This window comes from Mesocricetus auratus, unplaced genomic scaffold (assembly GCF_017639785.1).
Source record: "Mesocricetus auratus isolate SY011 unplaced genomic scaffold, BCM_Maur_2.0 Super-Scaffold_6730, whole genome shotgun sequence".
Lineage (NCBI taxonomy): Eukaryota > Metazoa > Chordata > Mammalia > Rodentia > Cricetidae > Mesocricetus > Mesocricetus auratus.
Window position 1 is genome coordinate 60,157,749 of NW_024429184.1, and position 22,517 is coordinate 60,180,265.

Consider the following 22,517-nt stretch of genomic DNA (forward strand, 5'->3'; position numbering starts at 1 on the left):
TAGTGTTCTCTTGCCACTCAGCCCTCTTCTGTGGTACTGGTATTGAAGCAAGAAGGCTGGCCTCCCAGCCCTGGAATTCCCAGACTTCACAAGTGCAGAGAATCAGTCTGTGGTTTCGGTAAATGATCTCATCTTGGTACTCTGCTACAGCAGTATGAAATAAATAATATACAACATGACCAGTGCAATTGCGTACTCCTTCCAGGAAGGGAGACCTCCTATATGTGGCATAGGTCATATAATCAGAGCAAACAGTGCATTCTTCCTCACTTGAGATGATGCTGTTCTGCAGCCAGCCAACAAAAGCAAGACTTGAACAGACTACTTCTGTGTACTAAGCTGCAGCCTAGAACAAAATTCAGCAAGAGTTATAGGCACAAATAGTATCCAACACAGGGTAAAATTCACAGTGTATGTTGCTCAGTAAAAATTATGTGTGCAAAGAAACTTGAAAACATGATCCTCAAGGAAATAAATAATCAAAATATACACTTAAATGACATAAAATGATATGATTAAACAGAGGACATTAAAACCAGTTACACGCTGGACAGGCTGGCTTATTTCTGTTCTCTTAACCACTCCAGAGGGCTGAAACATGAGGATAGTTGAATTTTAAGTCAGCTACACCACACAGTAGGACCCAGTCAATAAAATAAAAATTGCTTTGGAGAGGTGACTCCAGTTAAGAGCACATGGTGCTCTTCCAGAGGACCCAGGTTCTATTCCCAGCTCCATCAGCTTCTCATAACTGCCTGTAACTCCAGCTCCAGGGGAATCTGACATTTCTGGGTTCCAAGGGCACCTGCATGTGCGTGCGTGTGTGCATGCATGTGTGCGTGCGTGCGTGCGTGTGTGCGCGCGCATGCACATAATTGAAATAATAAAAAAAATGAAAAAAATAAAATGGGCTGGGGATATAGCTAAATTGTAGAATGTCTAGCATAGTTAAGACCTTGGGTTCAATCCCTAGTATTGTAGAAAGAAAGAAAACAAAAACAAAACAAGACCCCCAAACCCATAAGGAAACCAATTAAGCCACTTCTCCCTGAATTGCATGGCTGCTCTACAGACAGGTTTTGATGGTAGTGGCTGCACTGTGGAACCCTGTGGAGAACAGCATGGGCTGGGACAGTTCAGCTCAGCTGTAGAGTGTTTGTGTAGTGTGTTTCACACCATGGGTTCAGCACCCAGCGCTGTAGAACAAAGTAGAACAAAATCTCCCCAAACCGACTAAGCAAATCCCAAACAGTCCAAACTACTCCTGCTGAATTATCTGTTTTCTACAGGGATGAATGTGGAGACAGTTTGTCAACTTGTTGGGATTTGGATCAACATTTAAATGAGTCTCTGGGCTTGCCTGTGACAGATAATCTTGATTAGATTAATTTTGGTGGGCAGCATTGTTTCACGGGCTTCATTTGCTTATGTTTTCTGACTAATTGTCTATATGTATAATTAGTAAACATGAATAAATGTTCTGTTTGAGAACAAAAAGATTATTTCACTTGATTTCTTGATAATCATTAGCCAAGATTTAATGTTTCATTCTGTGGCTATCTCAATACTGATTATGATGGTGTGCAGATACATTGTTTAGCTTAGTATCTTTGTGTGTGTGTGTGTGTGTGTGTGTGTGTGTGTGTGTGTGTGTGTGTGTGTGTGTGTGTGTGTGACAGGGTTTCTCTGTATAACTGTCCTGGCCGTCCTGAAACTCCGTATGTAGACCAGGCTGGCATTGAACTCACAGTAATCCACCTGCTTCTGTCTCTACCTCCCCAGTGCTGGGATGAAAGGCATGTGCCACCACTTACTGGCTTATTTTTTTTTTTAGACTAGGCTCTGGCTCTGGCTCCTATTGTGGAGCTTACTATGTAGTCTGGGCTAGCCTCAAACTCATAGAGATCCACCTGCTTATCTGCTTGCCCCTGCTTCCCATTGCTGAGATTAAAGGTGTGTGCCACTATGCCCAACTTAACTCAGTATCTTAAACATTAATTTGGGATGCAGTTTTGCATTTTAAATTATAAATGGAGAGTGGTTATTTTAATTTTGTTGTTAGGATCAGCAAGAGAGGCTCAATATGAAGTGATTGGTCTTTGTTGAGACAGGGCCTTACTATGTGCCACTGGCTGGTCTGGACCTCACTATATAGACTAGGTTGGCCTTGAACTTGCTGCAGCTGTCTTGCTTAGTACTGAACCATGGCTGCTTCCATCAGGCCTGTCTGTCTGAGACTTGATAAAGCTGTGTGGACGCTGTTCATTTGAGCTGTTGGGGGCTGTTGGTGATGCCTCTGCCAGCAAGGCTGCCGATGACCTCTGAGACCAGGAACACTGAAGCATCAGACCTTGCCTTTTTCCATACTGAAAGTTCTTTTTTTCTAGTAGAAGAAGCTTTATTTCTGGCTTTGAGGTACAGAGTTAAAATGGGACTCAAGCCTGTAGCAAAAGAGTGACAAAAATACATGTGTATTTATGTACATAAACATTAAAAAATTTAGTAATATATAATTTTGTTTGAAGTTAGAAATTTTGCTACTTGGTTGCCCCTATAAAATATTTTTCCTTTTGTTTTATGAGAAGTTATAAGCATTTTGATAATTCATTGCAATTTAATTATTAAACTCATTTAAACTATTAAACTATTAAAAAACAAATTTATCTGTTCTTGATAACAATCTTCAGGGATCTGGGGATAGAAATGAACTTCTTTAATTTGGTAATGAAGAGCAGTTTATGTTTAGGAATTTTATATTCATATTTACATATGTATATACATATAGTGACAATTAGTGAAATGAGAGGCCATGAATTTGGAGAGCAGGGAGGTACATTGGAGGATTTGGAGAAAGGAAAGGGGGAAAATGCTATCATTATACTATAATTTCAAAAGTAAGACTGAAAAAGGAAAAAGAAAAACATTAATAGCTTAAATTCTGTTTATTGGTTAAAAGTTGAACTCTTTGAAAAGAAATCAAGAACAAGACAAAGATACTCATTTTCACCAGTCCTGTGTAGTAGTTTATTTGCATAATGGTTCTAGCCTGTGCAGTTAAGCAAGAGAAGGCACTCAGACTGGGAAAGAAGGGATACAGTTCTTTATTTGTAAGTGACCTAATTGCCTGTGTAGAAAGTCTGGCAGGATTCTACTAAAGCTAATGAGTGAGTGTATCTGGGTTGCAGGATATAGGGACAATAAAAGCCTATCTTTTCTGAAGTATACTAATAGGGCTTCCAGCATCGTTTAAAATATGAAACATCTGGGTTTGTTGGTGCACATCTATAATCCAGAACCTGTGAGGCAGAGACAGGCAGTTCGGTACAAGTTTGAGGTCAGCCTAGTGTATATAGCAAGTCTCAGCTAAGAAAACCAAAACTAAAACCAAAAAGGCTAAAACTTTCATACTGATGTTTAAATCTAGGAAAATATGTTAAGAAAGTTGAGAACTGCAAATTACTGACAAGATGGCAGCAGAAAGTGAGACGGCCTGGTGTGAACATTTGAAACACAAAGCCCTCTACCCTCAGTGACACTCTCCAACAGGCCACCCTCCTAATCCACTAACATTCAAACCTATCACCCTGTGGTGGCCGTTCCCACTCAAACCACCACGCACCCTTTTCTCCATGGCCTTGCCCCGTACTCACATGGTCATTTAAAAACATCGTAACAATCATGTATTATACATTTCAACAATCTAGAAGTAAGGAGTTTTCAAAGTATTTTAACCACAAAGAAGTGATACATTTTGAATACGTAGATAGATGTACTTTGCCTGGTTTAAGCATTACACAGTGAGTAATTCACTCCCTTTCTATTGACTTCAATGTTGATTTATGTTCATATTTTACTAAGGTAGTACATTTTTATGTAGTCAGTTGTCAGTTTTTGCTTAGTGGCTTCTGGTTTTCTTATTTAGAAATGTGTTCTGTTGTTACAGGATTACAACAAACATTTAGTCAAAATGTCTTGTGCTTTTGTGGTATTTTTATCTTCTGCATTTTAATTCTTTTGGAATTTATGTTTAAGGTATGAACTTACTGTTTTTCCTAGTGGGTTGATATAAAGAAGTTCAGTACCTGAGTAGCCCATCAGTGATCTTTGCTTGGACAGCCTTAAATGTGAGGCCTGTTTTGAACATTAAACTTCACTTTATTAACTCCAGACAAATAGCCACATTTTCCCTAGAAGACAAAAATCTATGAGAGGCAAATTACTCTGTTCTTGGATTTTTTAAATTTTTGTATTTTTTATTTTTGCCTTTAAAAAGTTGTTTGTTTGCTTTGTACTTGGAAACTATGATGAGTTCTCTCCAATAGCATAATAGGAAGAGAAGAGTCTGGAAAGAGAAATGGCTGGTGTGTACTCTAGGTGGACAAAACAGGAACAGGTAGACTTCTCCATTAGTGATAGCTCTAACTGGCATATAGCTTGTAGGCATCTGCTACTGTGAATTTTGATTTAGAGAAAGTTTGCTCTCCTGGGTTCTAGTTTTGTCTCCTATTGCAAACCTCCCAATCCTTAGAATATCTTTTTAAACCTTTTATTTCATGTTTATGGCTGTTCTGCCTGTGTAATGCTAGTGGAGGCCGGAAGAGGACATCAGATCCCCTGGGACTGAATTTACAGCCCGTTGTGAGCCATCTTATGAGTGCTGTGAATTGAACCCTGGTCCTCTGGAAGAGCAACCAATACTTTTAACTACCAGGTCATCTATCTCTCCAGCCCCCATTCCTTTTGATTTGTCTGATGTACTGGCATCAAACACAAAGTGCTCTGTGCCCGAAATTTATCTCCATCCCTTTTTTGAGGCCAGGTCTCACTGTGTACTTGTTTGTTCTACTAGATATCTCTTTTGGAAACAGAGTTTGCCTATATGTTGAAAAATACTATTTTTTTAGTTTGAAGAGTCGGGACTCAGAAAACTTAGGATATATAGTGTATCTAAAACACAGAGTATATGTATATTTTTTGTTTGATATATATTACAATATTTTATACATATTTTATTCAAGTTATGGTGTGTTACATGTAAATGAATTTCATATAAATTAAAGTAAAATGTTCCCCTATGTACATAGGAGAAATCAAGTAAGTATAATTTGTATGATAGTTGGGGACTTTTCAATGGAGGGTAATTTAAGGCATTCTAATGACCCAAGTGGGAAAGTAGTAATTGAGTATCAAGGATATGAGTATCAAAGAATACTAAAAATATATTTGTATGAGTAAAATCAGTTAATCCTGACAGAACATTTTTATTTAGAACATACACATTTAGAAAGTCATGAAAAATTTTATAAAACTATTATCAATAGTTTTAATAAATGATTACAAATAATTTATATTTATTAATAACAAATTATTAACCATTATTAATAGTCTATTAACATGGTATCTTATGTCTTATGCATCACCATCCAATGAGAAAAAGCAGTTTAGTGTATTTGCTAAATGGAAACTAAAATTTTATTTTTCAGTCATGTATATATGAGTGACTGATGTCTGAAATAGGCTTTTAGCTGTTACATATTAGTGGCTGTCTCCAAATGGCAGAGTCTAATATTGTAAAATCTATTACTGTCTCTGTAGCAAAAAGGGTCCAGCTAAAGAAACACACCCTGAGCAGAGCCAAAGAAACACACTTTGGCCCTGCAACCAGAGCCAAAGAAATGTGCCCTGACCCTGAAACCAGTGCCAAAGAAACACACTTTGTCCCTGGAATCAGAGTCAGTGAAAGAAACACACCCTGGTCCTAAAACTAGAGCCAAAAGGCTAAAAGGGACCAGTGAAAGAAACACACTTTGGCCCTGAAACCAGAGCCAAATCTGACCCTAACCCTGTGCAGAAAACTAGCCAATCCCTGAGCAGGAGATTGAAATCTGACCAATCCACACCCTGGAAAAACTTACCCCAACCCCAAGAAGCCCTATATAAACCTTGTGGGTCTGTTGAGCTTGTCCCTGTTTGCAGCACTGGCTGAGGAGGGCAGCCAATTTCCTGGATTCTTCCCTGCCAATAAACCCTTTCTATGAGCTTTGGGTGAAGACCTTAGTTTGTGCCAGAGCAGAGACGACCCTGGACAGAGCAGAGCGAGCAGGGCTGTAATACTTTTGCAGGGGAAACCTTCCCCTGGCAGAACAGAGTTGTTGAACTCCTCTCTGCTGAACTGTAGCAACTTTGGCAGGAGGCCCTCTCCTGCCAGAGCAAAACTGCTACACTGGGAAAACATCCCCAGTTGGGAAACCCTCTCCTGCTGGAGCAGAGCTGATACATTGGGGAAGTGTAAAGAGAAGCCTTACGGCCAGCCTGCTTCCAGAGTCGCATCAATCCCAAATAAATACACAGGAGGCTACATTAATTATGAAGCTGTTGGCCTTGCTTGTTTCTTACTGGCTAGCTTTAACTTAAGTATTTACTCCATAATTGTTAATCAAAGTATTTCTCTTACTGGAGAAATTTCCGGGCTTCCTACCCTATGGCGGTTACATCTCGACTCTCTGTGTTTCTCCTTCCCAGAGTCCTCCTGGACTCCTAGTCCCACCTATCTTGGTTCCCTATTGTCCAACAGTGCTTTATTGACATATACACAGGACTTCCCCAACAGGGAAGCCTTTCCCCGAAGCAAGGCTGTAAGCTGCTGTGCTTGCTTATGGTATTCCTTGGCTCCGAGCTCCAGGATACCTTCCCTGTCTGAGCTGTGTAACAGTATTCTGTGACTCCCGAGTGCCAGAATATCTTTCCATCCAAGCTGTAACACTCAGTATTCCTTGGCTCCCAAGTGCCATAATCCATCCCTGTCCATCCCATCCGATCCGTTGAAATGCTTACAGTCAGTTCTGAATTCCTTGCCCTCTGCTAGGGATTGAAGCTATCAGGACTCATGCCTGCTGTGCAAGCTGTACCGTTGAATTACAACCTAGCCATATATCTTGGCTTCTTCATAGAGTGCTTTGTTTTATAGTTTTGTAGATACTTTATCAAAATTAGTATTTTAACTCTGAGATCTGTGAGGTAGTTAATACTAATAAGATTTCTGATTAAATAGAGGAATAGGCCCAGTGTGATGGCTCATGTCTGTGCTCTCAGCAATAGGGAGGCTGAAATGGGAGAATAGAAACTTAGGATCAATTTGGGGTAAGTAGCAAGTCCCGGGCTAGTCTTCTCTATTTACTGAGACCTTGTCCTAAACAAAAAAAAGATAACTATTTACAGTTGTGAAAGAAATTATTGTGTATAATTATTTTCTAATCTGCCATCTTAAGCATTTTGATTTTAGTTTTGAAGCTTTATCAAATAGGATCTTACACAAAACTTGTCATACATTGAGCTATTTTATTGGACTCATTAATTTTATCTTGTACTAAGCTTGTTATACATTGTGATATTTATTGGACTCATTAATTTTTTTGAAGGAAAAGTAAAAATAAATGAAATAAAAGCTTTATATACTACATATTACTACTTTGTACTTCCTGGAAATGATTTTGATCAAGTTTTATTACCAAACAAGGTTTGTATAAATATAAATTTTATTTACAATGTTGTTGGAAGCTTTTCTCTGTGTCATCTGGTGCCACTGGACTGGTTTCTTCCTGCCCGCTGGTCCCCACAGCCGCTTATTAAATAATCAGTCTGATGCCTAATATTAATTATAGTTGTTTGACCAATGGCTCAGACATATTACTGACTAGCTCACACAATTAAATGAGCCCATTTCGACTTGTGGCTTGTAACCTCATATTTGCCTCCCTGGTTGCCACGTGGTATCTCCCTGCCTCTGCCTTTCTCTCCACAGCTCCATTTGGATTTCCTGCCTGGCTCTATTCTGCTTAACCATTGACCAAATCAGCCTTATCCATCAACCAATAAGAGCAACACACATTTACAGCATACAGAAGGACATACCACATCATTTAGCAATTACACAGGTGATGGAGGTGTGCACCTTTAATCCCAGCACCTGGATGCAGAGGCAGATGGCTCTCTGATTTCAAAGCCAGCCTGCTCTACAGAGTGAGTTCCAGGACAGCCAGGGCTACACAGAGAAAAACCAAAATAAATAAATAAGAAAGAAAAAATTACATAGCTAAACGTTTTCATCTATAAAATGTTCATCCTATGACAGGTATGCTTTAAATATTTCTTTTTGCATTATAATGTAAATTCGTAGTATTATAGGATGAAAATTACGTGTTTAATGTAAATGCTATTTTGGATTGGGCAACATTTTACCATACTAATGCTTTCTTATTTTTAGCACTTGATTTCTTTTTTGGTAATTGTTTTATTTTTTTGAGATAGGGTCTTGCTACATAGTCCAGGTTGGTCTTGAACTCATGATCGTCCTGCTGAAAACCTTCCTGACTGTTAGGATATTAGGCATGCACCACCATATCTGCCTGATTTTGCTTTTAAAAAACATTCAGTAAGCTGGTCTGTTTCTTGTGCTTAGAATATTTCATGTTATGGTAACAAAGAACTAAAATTGATCATAGTATCAGATCATCAAATTTCCTATAGTGAGCTCAACTGAGTATGTATGGTATAAAGTGTGCTTTTGCATGATACATAGTGAATTACATAGAAGGCAGGTTTTCCCGAACCTATCAGAACTTTTATCTATTTTGACTCTTCCAAAATAATAATGACTAGTTTTGTTTTAGTTTATGGGACACTTAGAATGACTTACTCAGACCAGCCAGCAGCTGTATCAGATCTACAGTTTGTTTGCTTAGATTCTTGTTGTTGCCCGTGCTGCATTGAATATTTATGTGGCTTTCTTAAGAAACCATTTCTTACCCATAGTGTTAATGACAAGGAATGAAACCATATTCTTGTACTCATTAAGAACTCTACATGTTTTGTACAGCAAACCTTAGTGTACGTTTGTGGATGGAATTTCTAAGTTGGCTTTTTTTCTCTTATGGATTCTCCATACATTATTAACACTTAAGCAGAAAGTGATGTGCTTGCATATTTTATGCTTAGATCTTGAATTTTTTTTCGCCTTGATAAATGGGAGATGAAGCAAAAACTAAAAAGGTGAGATGTATGTATAGATGGGTAAAGGAAAACACGGGATAAACTAGTTGACTGGTACCAGCAAGGCATTTTGAAACTGTCCTGTAGTAAATGACAACAAGCATTTAAGCTCCTAATCTTGTGGTGTCTTAGGAGTTAAGTAGACCCCTTCCTCCTCTTTTATCCTATTTCCATTTACTATTTTTATTGTGACAGAGTCTCCCTGTGGTGCTCAGACTGGTTCTGAAGTCCTGGGCTCAAGAGATGCCTCACCTCAGTCTCCCACAGGGCTCTAGGCGCATGCCACCTAGCAGCAGGATAGAGTGCACACTTTCATTTTATAGGAGAAACAGCAGGTTAATGAGCTTAAGCCTATGATCTTGAAAGTTAGGAAAGAATTTCTTAATACCCCAAATGCACAAACCATAATAGAAAAAGACTGATAACTATATGATATAATCAATAAGAACTAGAAGAGACCCTTCATGGTTACTGTAACACAAAGTAGTCAACTTTACTAGTGAGTTAGGAATGTAGAAAATGTCCAGACGCTAGTGGGATAGCATTATGTAAGCATCCAATTGTAAATGAAATTTAAGATATGTGACTGTATTCCACACGTTCAAGTTTGAAGTACAGGAAGATTATTTGACACAGTCATTCTGAGAGTCATTTGGCTTTTAAGAGAGTGAAGAATTCAGATAGTAAATGTCTCAGTATGGGGGGGGAATAAAAATCTATAATAGCACTGAGGAAATTCTGTATTTGTTAAAAGATAATATATAAGTCATTGCCAGTTAAAGTTTCAACATATCAAAGAGTGAGAACAATATTTGAAAAGACCATTTATTATGATGCTGTCAATGTGAATTAAAAACTAAATATATCAAGACTTCCTTGTGACAACATATGTATCTAGAATGTATTTGCATTCACCTGGAAGAGTACATTCTAAATTCATCTTGGTAATCTTTGGAGAAGATTCAAGAAACTTGTGAAAATTAAGTACTGTTAGCTTTTTTATTTTTAAAAGAAGATATTGGAAACTATAAAACAGTGTTCAAAGCAAATGTAGAAAATGCTTAACAGTTTTAGTGATGGTGTTGGATGTAAGCATTTAATTTTTTTCCTACCCCTTTTTGTTGTTTTTGAGACAGCATTGACTGTTTGAAAAAAAATGTGGACAGAAATTGGACTAGGACTATAGCTTAGTTGGTAGAGGGTTTGCCTATCATGCAGGAGGCCCTGGGTTCGATCCTTCCATGAGACTGGATGGGATACTCCTATCTATGATCCCAGCACTGGTCATCTTTGTCTGCATATTGAGTTCAAGTTCAGACAAAATTTTACTTTTGTAGTAATAAGAATCAAGAAACTGACCTGATAACGGTAAAAGTTTATTGAGAGAAAAGGAAAAGTTCGATAATATGTTAAAAGCTATTTTATAATCTTTAAGTATGGTGATGGTATTATATGTGTATAGAGAAAAACTTAGGTAAGAAAAAAAACCTTTGTTGTTCAAGATTTGCTACATTTGATTGCATGTGGTGAAAGACATTACAAGATATAAAGTTTTAAATACAAATTCATGAAAATAATTTAGCTGTACAATCTGACTTTAGTCTAAAGAGTCAACACTAGATTTTCTTCCATTTTAAAAAGTCATTCTTGACAAAAACTTTACAGCCTTTTTATTTACAGCTTCTCTTCACGATAAAATGGCAAACCCCAAAGAGAAAACTCCAATGTGTCTGGTAAATGAGTTAGCCCGTTTCCATAGCATCCAACCCCAGTATAAGCTTCTGAGTGAAAGCGGGCCTGCTCATTCAAAGGTAAGGTCATAAAGAGATGGACGCGCTAAACGATATCAGACTCATTTGTCAGCTGTGAACTGTGCTCTATTTGGGGGTGTGTGTGGATGGCCTGAAGACACTTGAGTCTTAAGCAAGTTTGCAATATGCCATATTTTGTAAAGCTCTCAGATGTAGTAGCTCACAAGAGAACCTTGAAGGTTTCTAACATTTTGTAATTGAAGAATCTCAGTTATAGAAATGTTATGTGTCTTGCTTAGGAGCTCATAAATGCCAGCACCAGCACTTACTTACATATAGAGTATAGTGTTCTTCCTGGTAAATCAAGCTGGTAGAAGTAGGATGGACAGTGGATGTTGCAGTGCTTAAATATTGATACACCTTTTCCATCGTGATGTTTTATTCTAATGTTCATAGTTATAAAAGAAAGTATAATTTGTTTGTGCCAGTATTATTATTGTCTGTGCATTTACTAACAATGATGTTCTTTTTAAACACTGGCAGTTTAAATTTGTAGCTACATATGCATATATTTTGCATACAAAACAAAGAAATCGACAACTTGTACATCCATATTTGAGCTCTGCTCTCTTGGAAAACATTTCAGTTGTGTATGGCTTTCCCTGACACATTTTAAATATTGGGTATTTTGATAGTCATAGATTTGCATATAATATGGAAACAGCTGGTACTGTAAGAGTTCTATAAAGCAGATGGCCGTTGGGTTATTTGATATTTTCTATCTTCGACAAAGCAAGGAAAATAGGCAAAACTGCAGCCTATCACATTTGTTAGTTTTTCTGAGGTATTGTGGGCGATATTGGAGTTCCCACCATCCCCCATTCTGTGTTAGGAGAGAAGGCAGTGTGGTCATGGTCTGTATAGCCCAGCTCTTTCCTACCTCCTCCCCCTCCTCCTCCTGCCCCTCTTCTCCTACTCCCTCCTCCTTCATCTTCTTCCTCCTCTGATTGCCTGTCAGCTATCTATACCTAAATAGCTACTAGAGTCTTCAAACTGAAGGATCCAAAATGGATTCCTGACTTACTCATGCTTCCCCTTCAGTTTTTCAGTAGTGGTTAGGACTTTCAGATATTTTGTTTTTTTCTCTTCTAGTTAGAAAATCTCTGAGAATAGAAGTTTATTTTTATTTCGTTATTGCTCTGTCCAGTGCCTGGAATGGTACATGTAGTCGGTACTCAGAATTTGTTAAGTGAATGAATGCATGAACAAGTTCATGAACTGTTGATTTATCTCTGTTCAGATATAAATGAGCTAGCTTTCCTCAAAGACAAAATAAAAATGGGTAATTGTTTTTTAAATGTAAATTTGAAAGGAGTGGATAAATGCAAAATACTGCTTAGAAAACTGGAATCTAATTTATTCCCTAAGCAGATTTTAAAATAATGAGCAAATGGACTGGGGGTTTAGCTGAGTGAGTGTACTTGACTCGCACATGTAAAACCCTGAGTTCAGTGCTCAATACTATAAGAAGTAAAAACAAAACAAAAATAATAAAGAAAATGTTACTTAAGCAACCTTGTTGCTCAGTGTTTTTCATTTTTCTAAGTTTATTAAGGAAGACAAATTTAAGGAAGAATATTTGATAATTTTATTGTTGATCTTTTCCTAACATTTTAAAAATGTTTTATATGAATATTAATGGTATATGTCTGTTAATCCATTTACTTGGGGTTACAAGCTTACTAATTCTACTTCATTAATGGTTTTTCTTGGACATATTATACCATTTCTTCTCTTCCTTTTTTAATTTTTAAAATCTGTCCTTCCTGTCTTTCCTTTTATCTCTCCTTTCTTTCCTCCTCTTTTCCTACATAGCCTAGGCTGTGCTGGACCTACATCCAGCTAGCCAATCATTGTTGTCCTTAAATCAAAGGCATGCTTTAGGGCTTCACAGTTTTTATTTTGATATTGGGACTTTTTGTTATTTGAATGTGGTACTTTTAAATTTTAAAAAGCTCTGTAAGCTAAAAGTAAAAACACTGAGCACTCAGGAGGCAGAGGCAGATGGATCTCTGAGTTTGAGACCATCCTGGTCTGCAGAGCAAGTTCCAGAACAGCCAGGGCTACTCAGAGAAAACCTGGTCTTGAAATACCAAAAAGAAAAAAAGTAAAAACACTTTGAAGTAGAAAATAATTTTTATGTATTCATATACAAGTAGATATCTGTTAAGTAAGGCATGCTGGAATAATTCAGCATACCCATTGTCCTTTTGTGATGGTTAGTGCTGTCAATGGGGGAAAAAAATCACCTAGGAGGCGGGCAAGCATCTAGGCCACTTGTAAGAGTTTTGTTCATTTAGGGTAGCCTCTGGCATTCTTGTAAGGAATTTTGTTGATTAGGTTAACTGAAGTAGGGAGACCCACCCTATAGGGTTTGTGTCCTAGTCTGAAAAAAAAAAGAGGAAACCAACTGAGCCCCTGCCCTAGCTGCCGTAACCTCCTGCTGACAGGACTTCCCTACCGTGATGCACTGTACTCTACAACAGTGAGCCCCGAAACCCGCTCTTTCTTAAGTTTCTCTTGCCAGGGTATTTTACCTGCAACAAAAAAAGCAACCAAAGCATTTTTTATAGAAATAAGCAAAGTTTTAAGTTTGTTTTTAAGACCTTGGCCTAGGATTGTGGAATCTAGCTAACTTAATGGTAGAGTACCTATCTAGCAAGCACAATCCCCTCAATTTGATCTCTAGCAAAAGAAAAGGCCCTGTCCACATTTTTAGTTACAGCCTGCAGTGCAGTGCAGATGTGTTTCCAGTCATTCACAGAAAGATCTCTATGTCTCAAACTTACATTTCATTTGATCATTCACCGTGAAGCAGTTTGAGTTTAGCAGGAGTCAGGGTCATTCAGACTCGTGATGTCACTTGGGCAGTTAGAGTTGGTTCTGCTAACTAAGGCTTGTGAATGTTAACGTTTAGTTCAGGGCACTAGTTTAGACAGGAGAAAAGAGCCAGATAGATTACTCTAAACCTACTGTCCATATCCAGTAAAGGAGGCCTGGCTACCAAGAAACATTGCATGACTCTGATTTCCCCTGTGGTTCTTTTTCTTTCTTTTTTTTTTTTTAAAATGGTCTTTCCTTCCCTCTTCCTCATTGATTCCCAAACCTTGAGAACAGGAGGCAGGATGTAATGTCCCATTAGAACTGAGCACTCTATAGTCTCTTGTGCTGTTGTGGGTGTCTGTATTAATCACTGTCTGCTTCAAAAAGAAGCTTCTTTTATGTGGGTTGAGCAAAATACTTAACTATACATATAAAGGGAAGAACTTAAGGGGTAGCTTAATGCTATGTCCATTTAGCAGAATAATAGTTAGATGCTCCTCTGGGTCCTGTGAGCTAGTTAGCCATGGTTTTTTTTTTTTTTTTGGTCCTATTTAAGTGTACCATGCAGGAATTTTGAATTGTGGAGCAGGCTTTAAATCCAATCAGTATGTGGCTGGTACACACATAGTGTACCATGCAGGAATTTTGATAGTGGCTATACCAGTTTGCACTCCTACCAACTGTGCATTTTATCCCCTTTCCCACATCTGCATTAGCTCTCGTTGTCTTTGTTCTTGTTGATTTGTTAATCTTAGTCATTCTGACTGGCGAAGATGAAATCTCAAAGTGTTTTAAACTGCATTTCCATGATGGCTAAGGATGTTGACATTTTTTTAAAGCTTCTCAGCTATTTGTATTTCTTCTTTTGACAGCTCTGGAGGGTTCATGGCCCAGTTTTCATTGGGTTGTTTGTCTTCTTGGTATTAGTTTTTAAGTTCTTTGTAATATTCTAGACACTAACCCTCTGTCAGATATATAGCTGGTAAAGTGTTTCTTTTTTTTCCCCATTCAGCAGATTGCCTCTTCACTCAATAATGGTGTTCTTTGCTGTGCAGAAGCTATTTAGTTTAGTGAGGACCATTTATCAGTGGATGGTCTTACTGCCTGCTCAGTGGAGGTCTTGCTCAGAAGTTTTTTCCTGTGCCTAGAAGTGGAAGTAAATTTCCTACTTTCTCTTCTAACAGATTCAGGGTATCAGGGCCTTTTCTATTAAAAAAGTTTTATATATGGGTGTTTTGCCTGCATGTATGTCTGCATACTACATATATGCCTGGTGCCCATGGAAGCTAGAAGAAGACATTGGATTGCCTGGAACTGGAGTTACAGACGGTTGTGAGCTTCCTTGTAGGTGCTGGAAATAAAACCCAGGTCCTCTGGAAGAGCAGCCAGTGCTCTTAACCACTGAGCCATCCTTTTAGCCTTAAGACATCAGGTCTTATATTGAGGTCCTTGATCAATTTCTGTGCTCTTGAATGAGGCATGGTATTTATGGATTCAACTTATGTTAATTAATTGACTGTTTGGATCTCTTTGTGGAAAGTCTGATTATCTTCAGCCATTCACACATGTCTACCAGTCACATAAAATATATTTTAGTGAAAGAAATGATTACCAAGAAAGATTTAATCCTAGTCCCGACTCATAGTTTTCTTGGGATATTAACTAATGAATGATATGCCAATTTTTATGTATATGTTTGTATGCAAAATAGAAATTCTGGTTTAAGTGGTCTTGGTTAGACCCACACCTCAGGATTTTAAGGCTCTGAAATGATTCAGTTTTGTAGTCAGAGTTGAGACACTGCCAGAAGTTAAGATCTCCAGGTACACATGGTCTTCCCATTCATTCTGGTGGGAAGTAGTGGTCTACCTTGCTTTTTTTAAAATTTAAATTAGAAACAACTATAACGTTATGCCTTTGTCTATATCATAGAAAACAAAGTGGAGTTACAAAGCAACAGTATAGTAACACTAGTTTTCATATTTATGTATTTTTCCATACTAAAAGTCTTATATATTTTTTGTATCTGTTACCAATTAGTGTTCTTTCATTTCAGCATGAAGGTCTTTTTTCATCATGCCTTGTCAGCTACTAGTAACAGAATTTCTTGGTTTTCTGATTATTTTTTAAATCTTTCCTCATTTCTGAAGTATGGTTTGCTCACTATAGAATTCCTGGTTGAGTGGTCCAGTTGCCATGGTTTCTGATGAGAATCTGCCAGTCTCTTCTAGAAGATCTCAGTTATCTGATTGGTTGCACCTTCCCTACCTTAGGGAAAGGATCTTGTTATATATTCCAGGCTGCCCTTAGCATCGTGATCCCCCACCTCACCCTCCAGCTGAGATCGAACGCATGTGCCAACATGTCTGATTTTGCTTCTCTCATGATTTTTTATTTGTTTGTCACTGCCTTGAATATATTATGTTTTAGTGTAGATCCCTGAGTTTATTCTGCTTAGGATTTTGTTGAGATTCTTAGATTTATAGGTTCTTTCATAAAAGTTATAAATGTTTTAGCCATAATTTTGTGTTTTTGTTCCCTTTTTCTTTTCCTATGAGATTTTTGTATGTTGTTATAGGTTCCTCAGTTTTTGTCAGCTTCTTTCTTCTGGTTCCTTTCCCTTTCCCTCCCTCTTCCTCCATCTTACTGTAAAGCCTCAGTTGGCCCCACACTTGCCAGGTGGACTGGGAAGGCCTCTAACTCACAGTCATTTCCCTGTTAGAGTTACAGACACGTGCCACCATGTCCAGCTTCATTTTTCTTCTTCGTTCTCAGAATAAAGACTGGTTCTCAGACTAGGTAATCTTAATTGTGTCATATTCAAACTCACTGATTCTTTTCCTATTCAAGTATGTTGTTGAATTTTCCTAAGGATTCAGAATTTTCCTTATTGTTTTCCACTCCCACATTTCTATTTGTACCTTTTAATAATTAATATTCCCTACATTTTCATCCATTGTTTTTGGAGGCTGTCAGTCCAGTCCGGCCTTGAACTCACAGAGATCCGCCTGCCTCTGCCTCCCGAGTGCTGGGATTAAAGGCGTGCGCCACCACCGCCCGGCACAATAGTTAATTTTTAATACCATGATCACGGAGGTGGTTTTCCAGGGCCAGGCTTACCCATCCCACTCCAGAGGTGCTGACCCCTGCGATTTCCCCAAATGTGGGAAACTCAACTGCGTAGTTTGTAGTAGTAGGGGACTGCGTTTGTGCTTTTCCCTTAAAAATATAATAAATAATAATAATATAAAATAATAAAAGACAGCCAATTTAAGTCTTTGTTAGGTATCTCCAGTGCCTTCACTCTATCAGGGACTTTTTTTGCTAGCCTTCTTCTCTGTGAATTGGCTGTAGGCACACATGTGCATGTGTGTGTATGTGTGTTTTACAGTTTTTATTGAGAACTGGACAGTTTTAATATTGTAAGGTAATAACTCTGGAAATCAAAATCTTCCCTTCTCCAAGGTTGCATGTTTGGTTGATGAGAGGTACAGTTCATTTGTTTAGTGTTTTTATAGTGTGTATTGTATGGGTCTCTTTTAGTTGGTCTTGCTTGGAATTTGTTGATACCCTTGAATACATAGTGTTTCCGTTCTTTTTCTATTGCTATAACAAAACACCATGCCCAAAGCCCCTTACCAAACAAAGCATTTAATTGGGGGTCCATGATCATCGTGGGGAGCATGGCGGCGGCGGCAGCAGAGCACTGGAGCAGTAGCTGAGAGCTCACTTCTCATTCACAAGCAAGGTGCAGAGAGAAAGAGCTAACTGGGAACCGCAAGGGCGTTTGAAATCTCCCAGCCCATCTACAGCGACGTTCCTCCTCTCATAAAGCCTCACTAACTGATTTTTCCCAAACAGTTCTGCCACCTGGGGACCAAGTATTCAAATCGATGAGCCTATGGAGCCATTCCCATATTCCATTCCTTGGCCTCCCTAGGCTTATAACCATATCATGATGCAAGATGGATTTAGTTCAACTTCAAAAGTCCCCGCAGTGTTTCAAAACCTTAACACAGCGTAACAACCCAGAGTCCAAAGTCTCTTGTCAGACTAAAGGCAGTCTTTTAATTGTAACCCCGTAAAAGGGAAAACCAAATTACATGCTTCCAACATACCTTGGCACAGAATGTGCATTACCATTCCAGAAGGGAGAAGTGGGGTGTAGTGAGGAAATACTGGACCAGAGCAAGACAGAAACCCAGCAGGGCAGACTCCAAGTCCTGTAGCTCTGTGCCTGTCATCAAAGGGTTTCCATGGTTTCCAGGTCTCCCACTCTTTCCAGTTTTGCCGACTGTCACTTCTCTGGGTGGTTCCACTTCCTGTTAGCAGGTTTCCTTGCAGGTGTCCCATGCTCTGACATCTCCTCCCTCTTGGGGTCTCAGTACATCCAAGCTTTGCTTTCCCAGCTTCCCTACTTCTCATAGCTGCTCTCCCTGCGGGAATGCCCAGCCACACCCCTGGCCCCTGCAGCTCTCTTTAACCTTAGAGGAAGATTGTACGGTTCCTTTACTCCTGAGTCCTTTGTAACTCTAAAGGCAGAACCACAGGGCTGAGGCTGTCAGGTTGGGATGGAACCCAGCCTACTCGTTGAATCACATTTGCATAAGTCTTGGTTTGTTACCCTTTAGGAACAGATAATTCTATAGTCCTTTCCTTTTCACAAATTGCAGAATTTTTCCCAACAGTTCCACCAATTGGGAACAAAGCATTCAAATATAGGAACCTATGGGAATGTCCTCATTCAAGCCACCACACATATTTTATATCTTGCATCAAAGTAGAGTTCTAGCCATATTTCTTCAAATGATTTTTATTTCCTTTTCTGGCTCCTCTTTAGTGAGTTTTCCAAACTGCTTTTGCTTAGCCTGCTTTAACAGCACTATTGATTAGATGGATTAAACAAGAAAAATCTATTTCTCATTGTTCTAGAGTCTGGTAAGTAGTTTGATTTGGGTACCACTAATTAATTTCCTCGTCAGAGCCTCTTTCATGATTCAAAATGCAGCCTTTTTGCCATATCCTCACACAGTTCAGGTTCTCTGATAAAACTAGTTTTCTCATGGAGACCACATCTCCATGACTTCATCTGTCTCCCAGAGACCTCCTAGGTACAATCATGTCCAATATTGAGAAAGAGAGGAGGGGAGCACAAATATCTTGTCTGAAGTGGACAGTGTTCCTTATATGTGCTTTCCAAAGTTTGTTCTTTATTTCCATGGATGCCACTGATTTGGCTGATTTCTTGAGTAACTGGACATATAAGGAGAGATAAAGAGGTTATTGAGTTTTTGAACTGAACCTATTGGGAGAATAATGGAGGGATAATTCTGGAGTATGAACTGGTGAGGAGCATAGAGTGGAAAAGATAATGCTTTGTTTGACTCCTCTTTATTTTGTGGAGATGCCCAGTGGGTCATCGGATGCTTATGGGTGTTGTTTAGGAAAGTTCATGTTGGAGACAGAATTTCAGGGTCTGATATTCATTATTTGTGTACCTCTGTTTTTAAGCCTTTGAGATATGTATGTGACTATCATATACAAACACATATTGTATGCACATGTGATATATAAGCACATGTTATATGTCATGTGAGATACATATATATGTGTAAAGTCTTTAAACTTATCTTTGTGTCACAGTTTTTTGTTAAATAACAAAATATGGGAAAAGGAGCAAATCATTAATGAATTTTATTTTTAAATCAGGTTGAAAGTAATAAAGATAATGTTTTAAGCATAGATTTTAAGTTGAGATTTATTTTTAATTCATATTATTGTGTTTTGCCTACATCAGTGAAAGTGTGTTGTGTTGGAAAGTGCCTGTTGCCCTTGGAGGTCAGAAGAAGATGTCAGATCTCCTGGAACTGGAGTTAGAGACAGTTGTGTTTGTTTTGTTTTTTAATTGGGATTTCTCTGGGTAGCTCTGGAACTTGCTCTGTAGACCAGGTTGGCCTTGAAGTCACAGAGATCTACCTGCCTCTGCCTCCCAGATCCTGGGATTAAAGGTGTGCACCACCACCACTACCTGCCTAAGAGAGAGTTGTAAGCTGCCATGTGGGTGCTGGGAACCAAACCTGAGTCCTCTGCAAGAGTAGCCAGCTTTTTAACATATCTCCAGCCTTATAAATTTTACATAGAGTCATAATAAAAGAAAAAATCACTTTAAACAAATATGTACACATTTTGCTTTCCTCCTCTTCTTCCTCCTCCTCCCCTAATTATTATTACATTTTTTTGAGACAGGGTCTCACTATGTAGCCCTGGCTGTTCTGGAACCCACTTTGTAGAGCAGGCTGTCCTGAAATTTATAGAGATCACCTGGTGCATTTTCAATGACTGTGCTTTCCAACTCTTTTTTAAAATGGAAGACATAGAATACCTGAATGAGCCATAGGGTGGCCCTCATATATTTCTCAGGTTGTTGCCATTGTATGTCACATTACTTTATTTCTTGCTTCCTCTGAATGCACCTTTGCTTTTTTCTTGGAGTGTTCAAAAGTAAATTTCAGTTATAACCTTGTATACTTGAACACTTACATGTATCTGTCTTCTGAGATTAAATACCCTTTTATGTATGTCCACATGCTGTCATGATTCAAGAATCAATCATTTCTAGATATCCTAATTAATATAGTCTTTATTAGTCTGCTTGCAGCTACTATAACTGAGCTGGAGACTGGGTAATTTATCAAGAAATTTATATGGCTTAGATTCTGGAGTCTGGGAGTGTCAGATCAAGAAGCAGTGTGTGGAGAAAACCTTTTTTCCCCTTTCTTTATGTTGGAGCCATGTGGATGAGAGGGTGCAAAGAGCACGAGAGGTAAACTTGTTCTTACAACAAATCCAGTCTCTGTAAGGACCACTCTGCAGTAGTGATGATGCTCCTGTGAGACCTCTAGTCCCCTATGACTAAAGCCTTGCTTGCTTTGGGGTCTAAATTCTCAGCACATAAACTTTTGGGGATACATTTAAGCCATAGTATAGTCCATGGGCAAATTTCTCCAGCTGTTCTGTAAATGCATTTTTTTGTCTTTTAAAATTTCCATCATGAATCTAATTAAGGATCACATGTTATGTCTTATCACATTTCTTGTGTCCTTATAATATCTTTTGACATGTAATAGTCTCCTTGGATTCTTTTTTTTCTTCATGACTTTGACCTTTTTGAAGTATCACCTGGTTGCCATATTGTTTGTCTCATGATGCAGATTTGGTTCCCGAATGGATGCAGGTTAAATTTTTTTTAGGCCAAGCATAGTATATAGTTTTGATGTGTGCTCTTCATTGAGTTTTACCTAGAGGCGTATGATGTTGGGCAGTGTTAATATTGATCACACTAACTTTAATCAGTTATTTTCTAGGGCTGGAGCGATGGCTCAGTGGTTAAGAGCACTTGATGTTCTTGCAGAGGACCCAGGTTCAGTTCCTGGCACCAACACGGTGGCCTACAAACATCTGCATCTTCCTTTTCAGAGGCTCTGACACGCTCTTTTGACCTCTGTGGGCATCTGTAAAACACTCACACAAATAAAATACATTTTGGGAAAAAAGATATTTTCTAAGACATCATCTTGCTACAGAGATACATTTATTAATAAATAGTTTAAAGTAAGTGGCCTGTGTTTATTCTATAGCTTGATCTGAAGATTTAAAGATAAATAGTAAGATTTTTGTTCAGTGTGTGCTCTGGGTGGAATGTGGGATGCGGAAGGAGAATTGTGTGTGAGATGGAAATGACATGCAGAACTTCCCCTGCCATGCTGACATGGGGACTGTTGAAGATTGGGTAGGATAATGTAGTTAACCATCAGTTTTAGATAGTTTTATTTCTTGTCTTTTAAATTTATTTTTAACAATATACGTGTGTTCATGTGAGTGCGTGTGCTCAAGATGCTCACGCTGGCTGTCTTTCTCAGTTGTTCTCCACCTTACTTTTTGAGACATGTTCTCTCACTGAATGTGGAGGTTACTGGTTGGTCAAGACTGGCCAGCATGCCCCATGTCTGCCAGGCACGAGCCACCACACCTAGCTTTTTATGTGGATCCTGGGGATATGACTCAAGCGCTTATACTTTCATGGCAGATACTTCTCAGACTGAACCATCACCCCAGCCAGCTGGTCTTTGTTTTATTTTGAGGTAGTGTGTCACTATGTTACTCAGGTTGGACTTGAACTGCCGACCCTCCTGCTATAGCTTCCTAAGTGTTGGGATTACAGGAGTGTAGCAGTTCTCCCAGCAGAAAGTTACCTTTCTATTGCTATGATGGCTACCACGATCAAGAAGAGTTTATGATGGTGGTGTGGAGGTAGCAGGTTGCAAGGTGGCAGCAGCAGCTCCGAGCTCACATCTCAAGCCACAAACAGAAGGCAGAGAGAGCTAACACTTTTGAAACCTCAGAGACTGTCCCCAGCAACATACTTCTGTCAAGGTCACATCTCCTCTCCCTTCCCAAACAGTTCTGCCAACTGCGGATCAAGTATTCAAGTATATGTATCCATGGAGGCCATTCTCATTCAAACCCCACACATAGTTTTAGCCGCAGTGAGTTTAGGTTATTATATCTGAACAATACACAGTGAAAAGGTAGCTCCAATGCAAGTGTCCTTGTCAGAATGATGAGAAAAATTTGAGGAATGTATGAAGTTAGCCTGGATAGAATTTGCGTGCTGGTTAAATGCACATTGTGGGAATTGTGTGTTAATAGTATTGACACTTGAGTCATTGGCTATATTGTGCTGAACAAACACTCAAGACACAGGTTTAGGAAAGTGTGAGGATGACATTGTCTTTTGATGTCTCTTCAGTTTCTCTTATTTGTTGTACTCAGTAT

General features: G+C 38.7%; 1 protein-coding gene and 1 non-coding gene across 7 annotated transcripts in view; both read left to right on the top strand.

Annotated features, from left to right (window-relative positions):
- Nucleotides 1–22,517, top strand: part of Stau2 (staufen double-stranded RNA binding protein 2) — a 264,400-nt gene that overhangs the window by 22,954 nt on the left and 218,929 nt on the right. For 2 of the 6 annotated variants that reach the window (XM_040741412.1, XM_040741417.1), the window contains one exon: nt 10,729–10,859. The exons of 3 other annotated variants lie outside the window; for them this stretch is intronic. In XM_040741412.1, coding sequence (XP_040597346.1) covers nt 10,746–10,859 — 114 coding nt within the window. In that variant the 5' untranslated portion in view covers nt 10,729–10,745. Of the gene's footprint in view, nt 1–10,713; nt 10,860–22,517 lie in introns of those variants that run through there. One more of the 6 variants, XM_040741413.1, reaches the window with a different exon arrangement.
- LOC121139075 lies at nt 16,748–16,904 on the top strand. Its single transcript, XR_005875926.1, has one exon. It is a non-coding gene; the product is annotated as a U1 spliceosomal RNA (small nuclear RNA).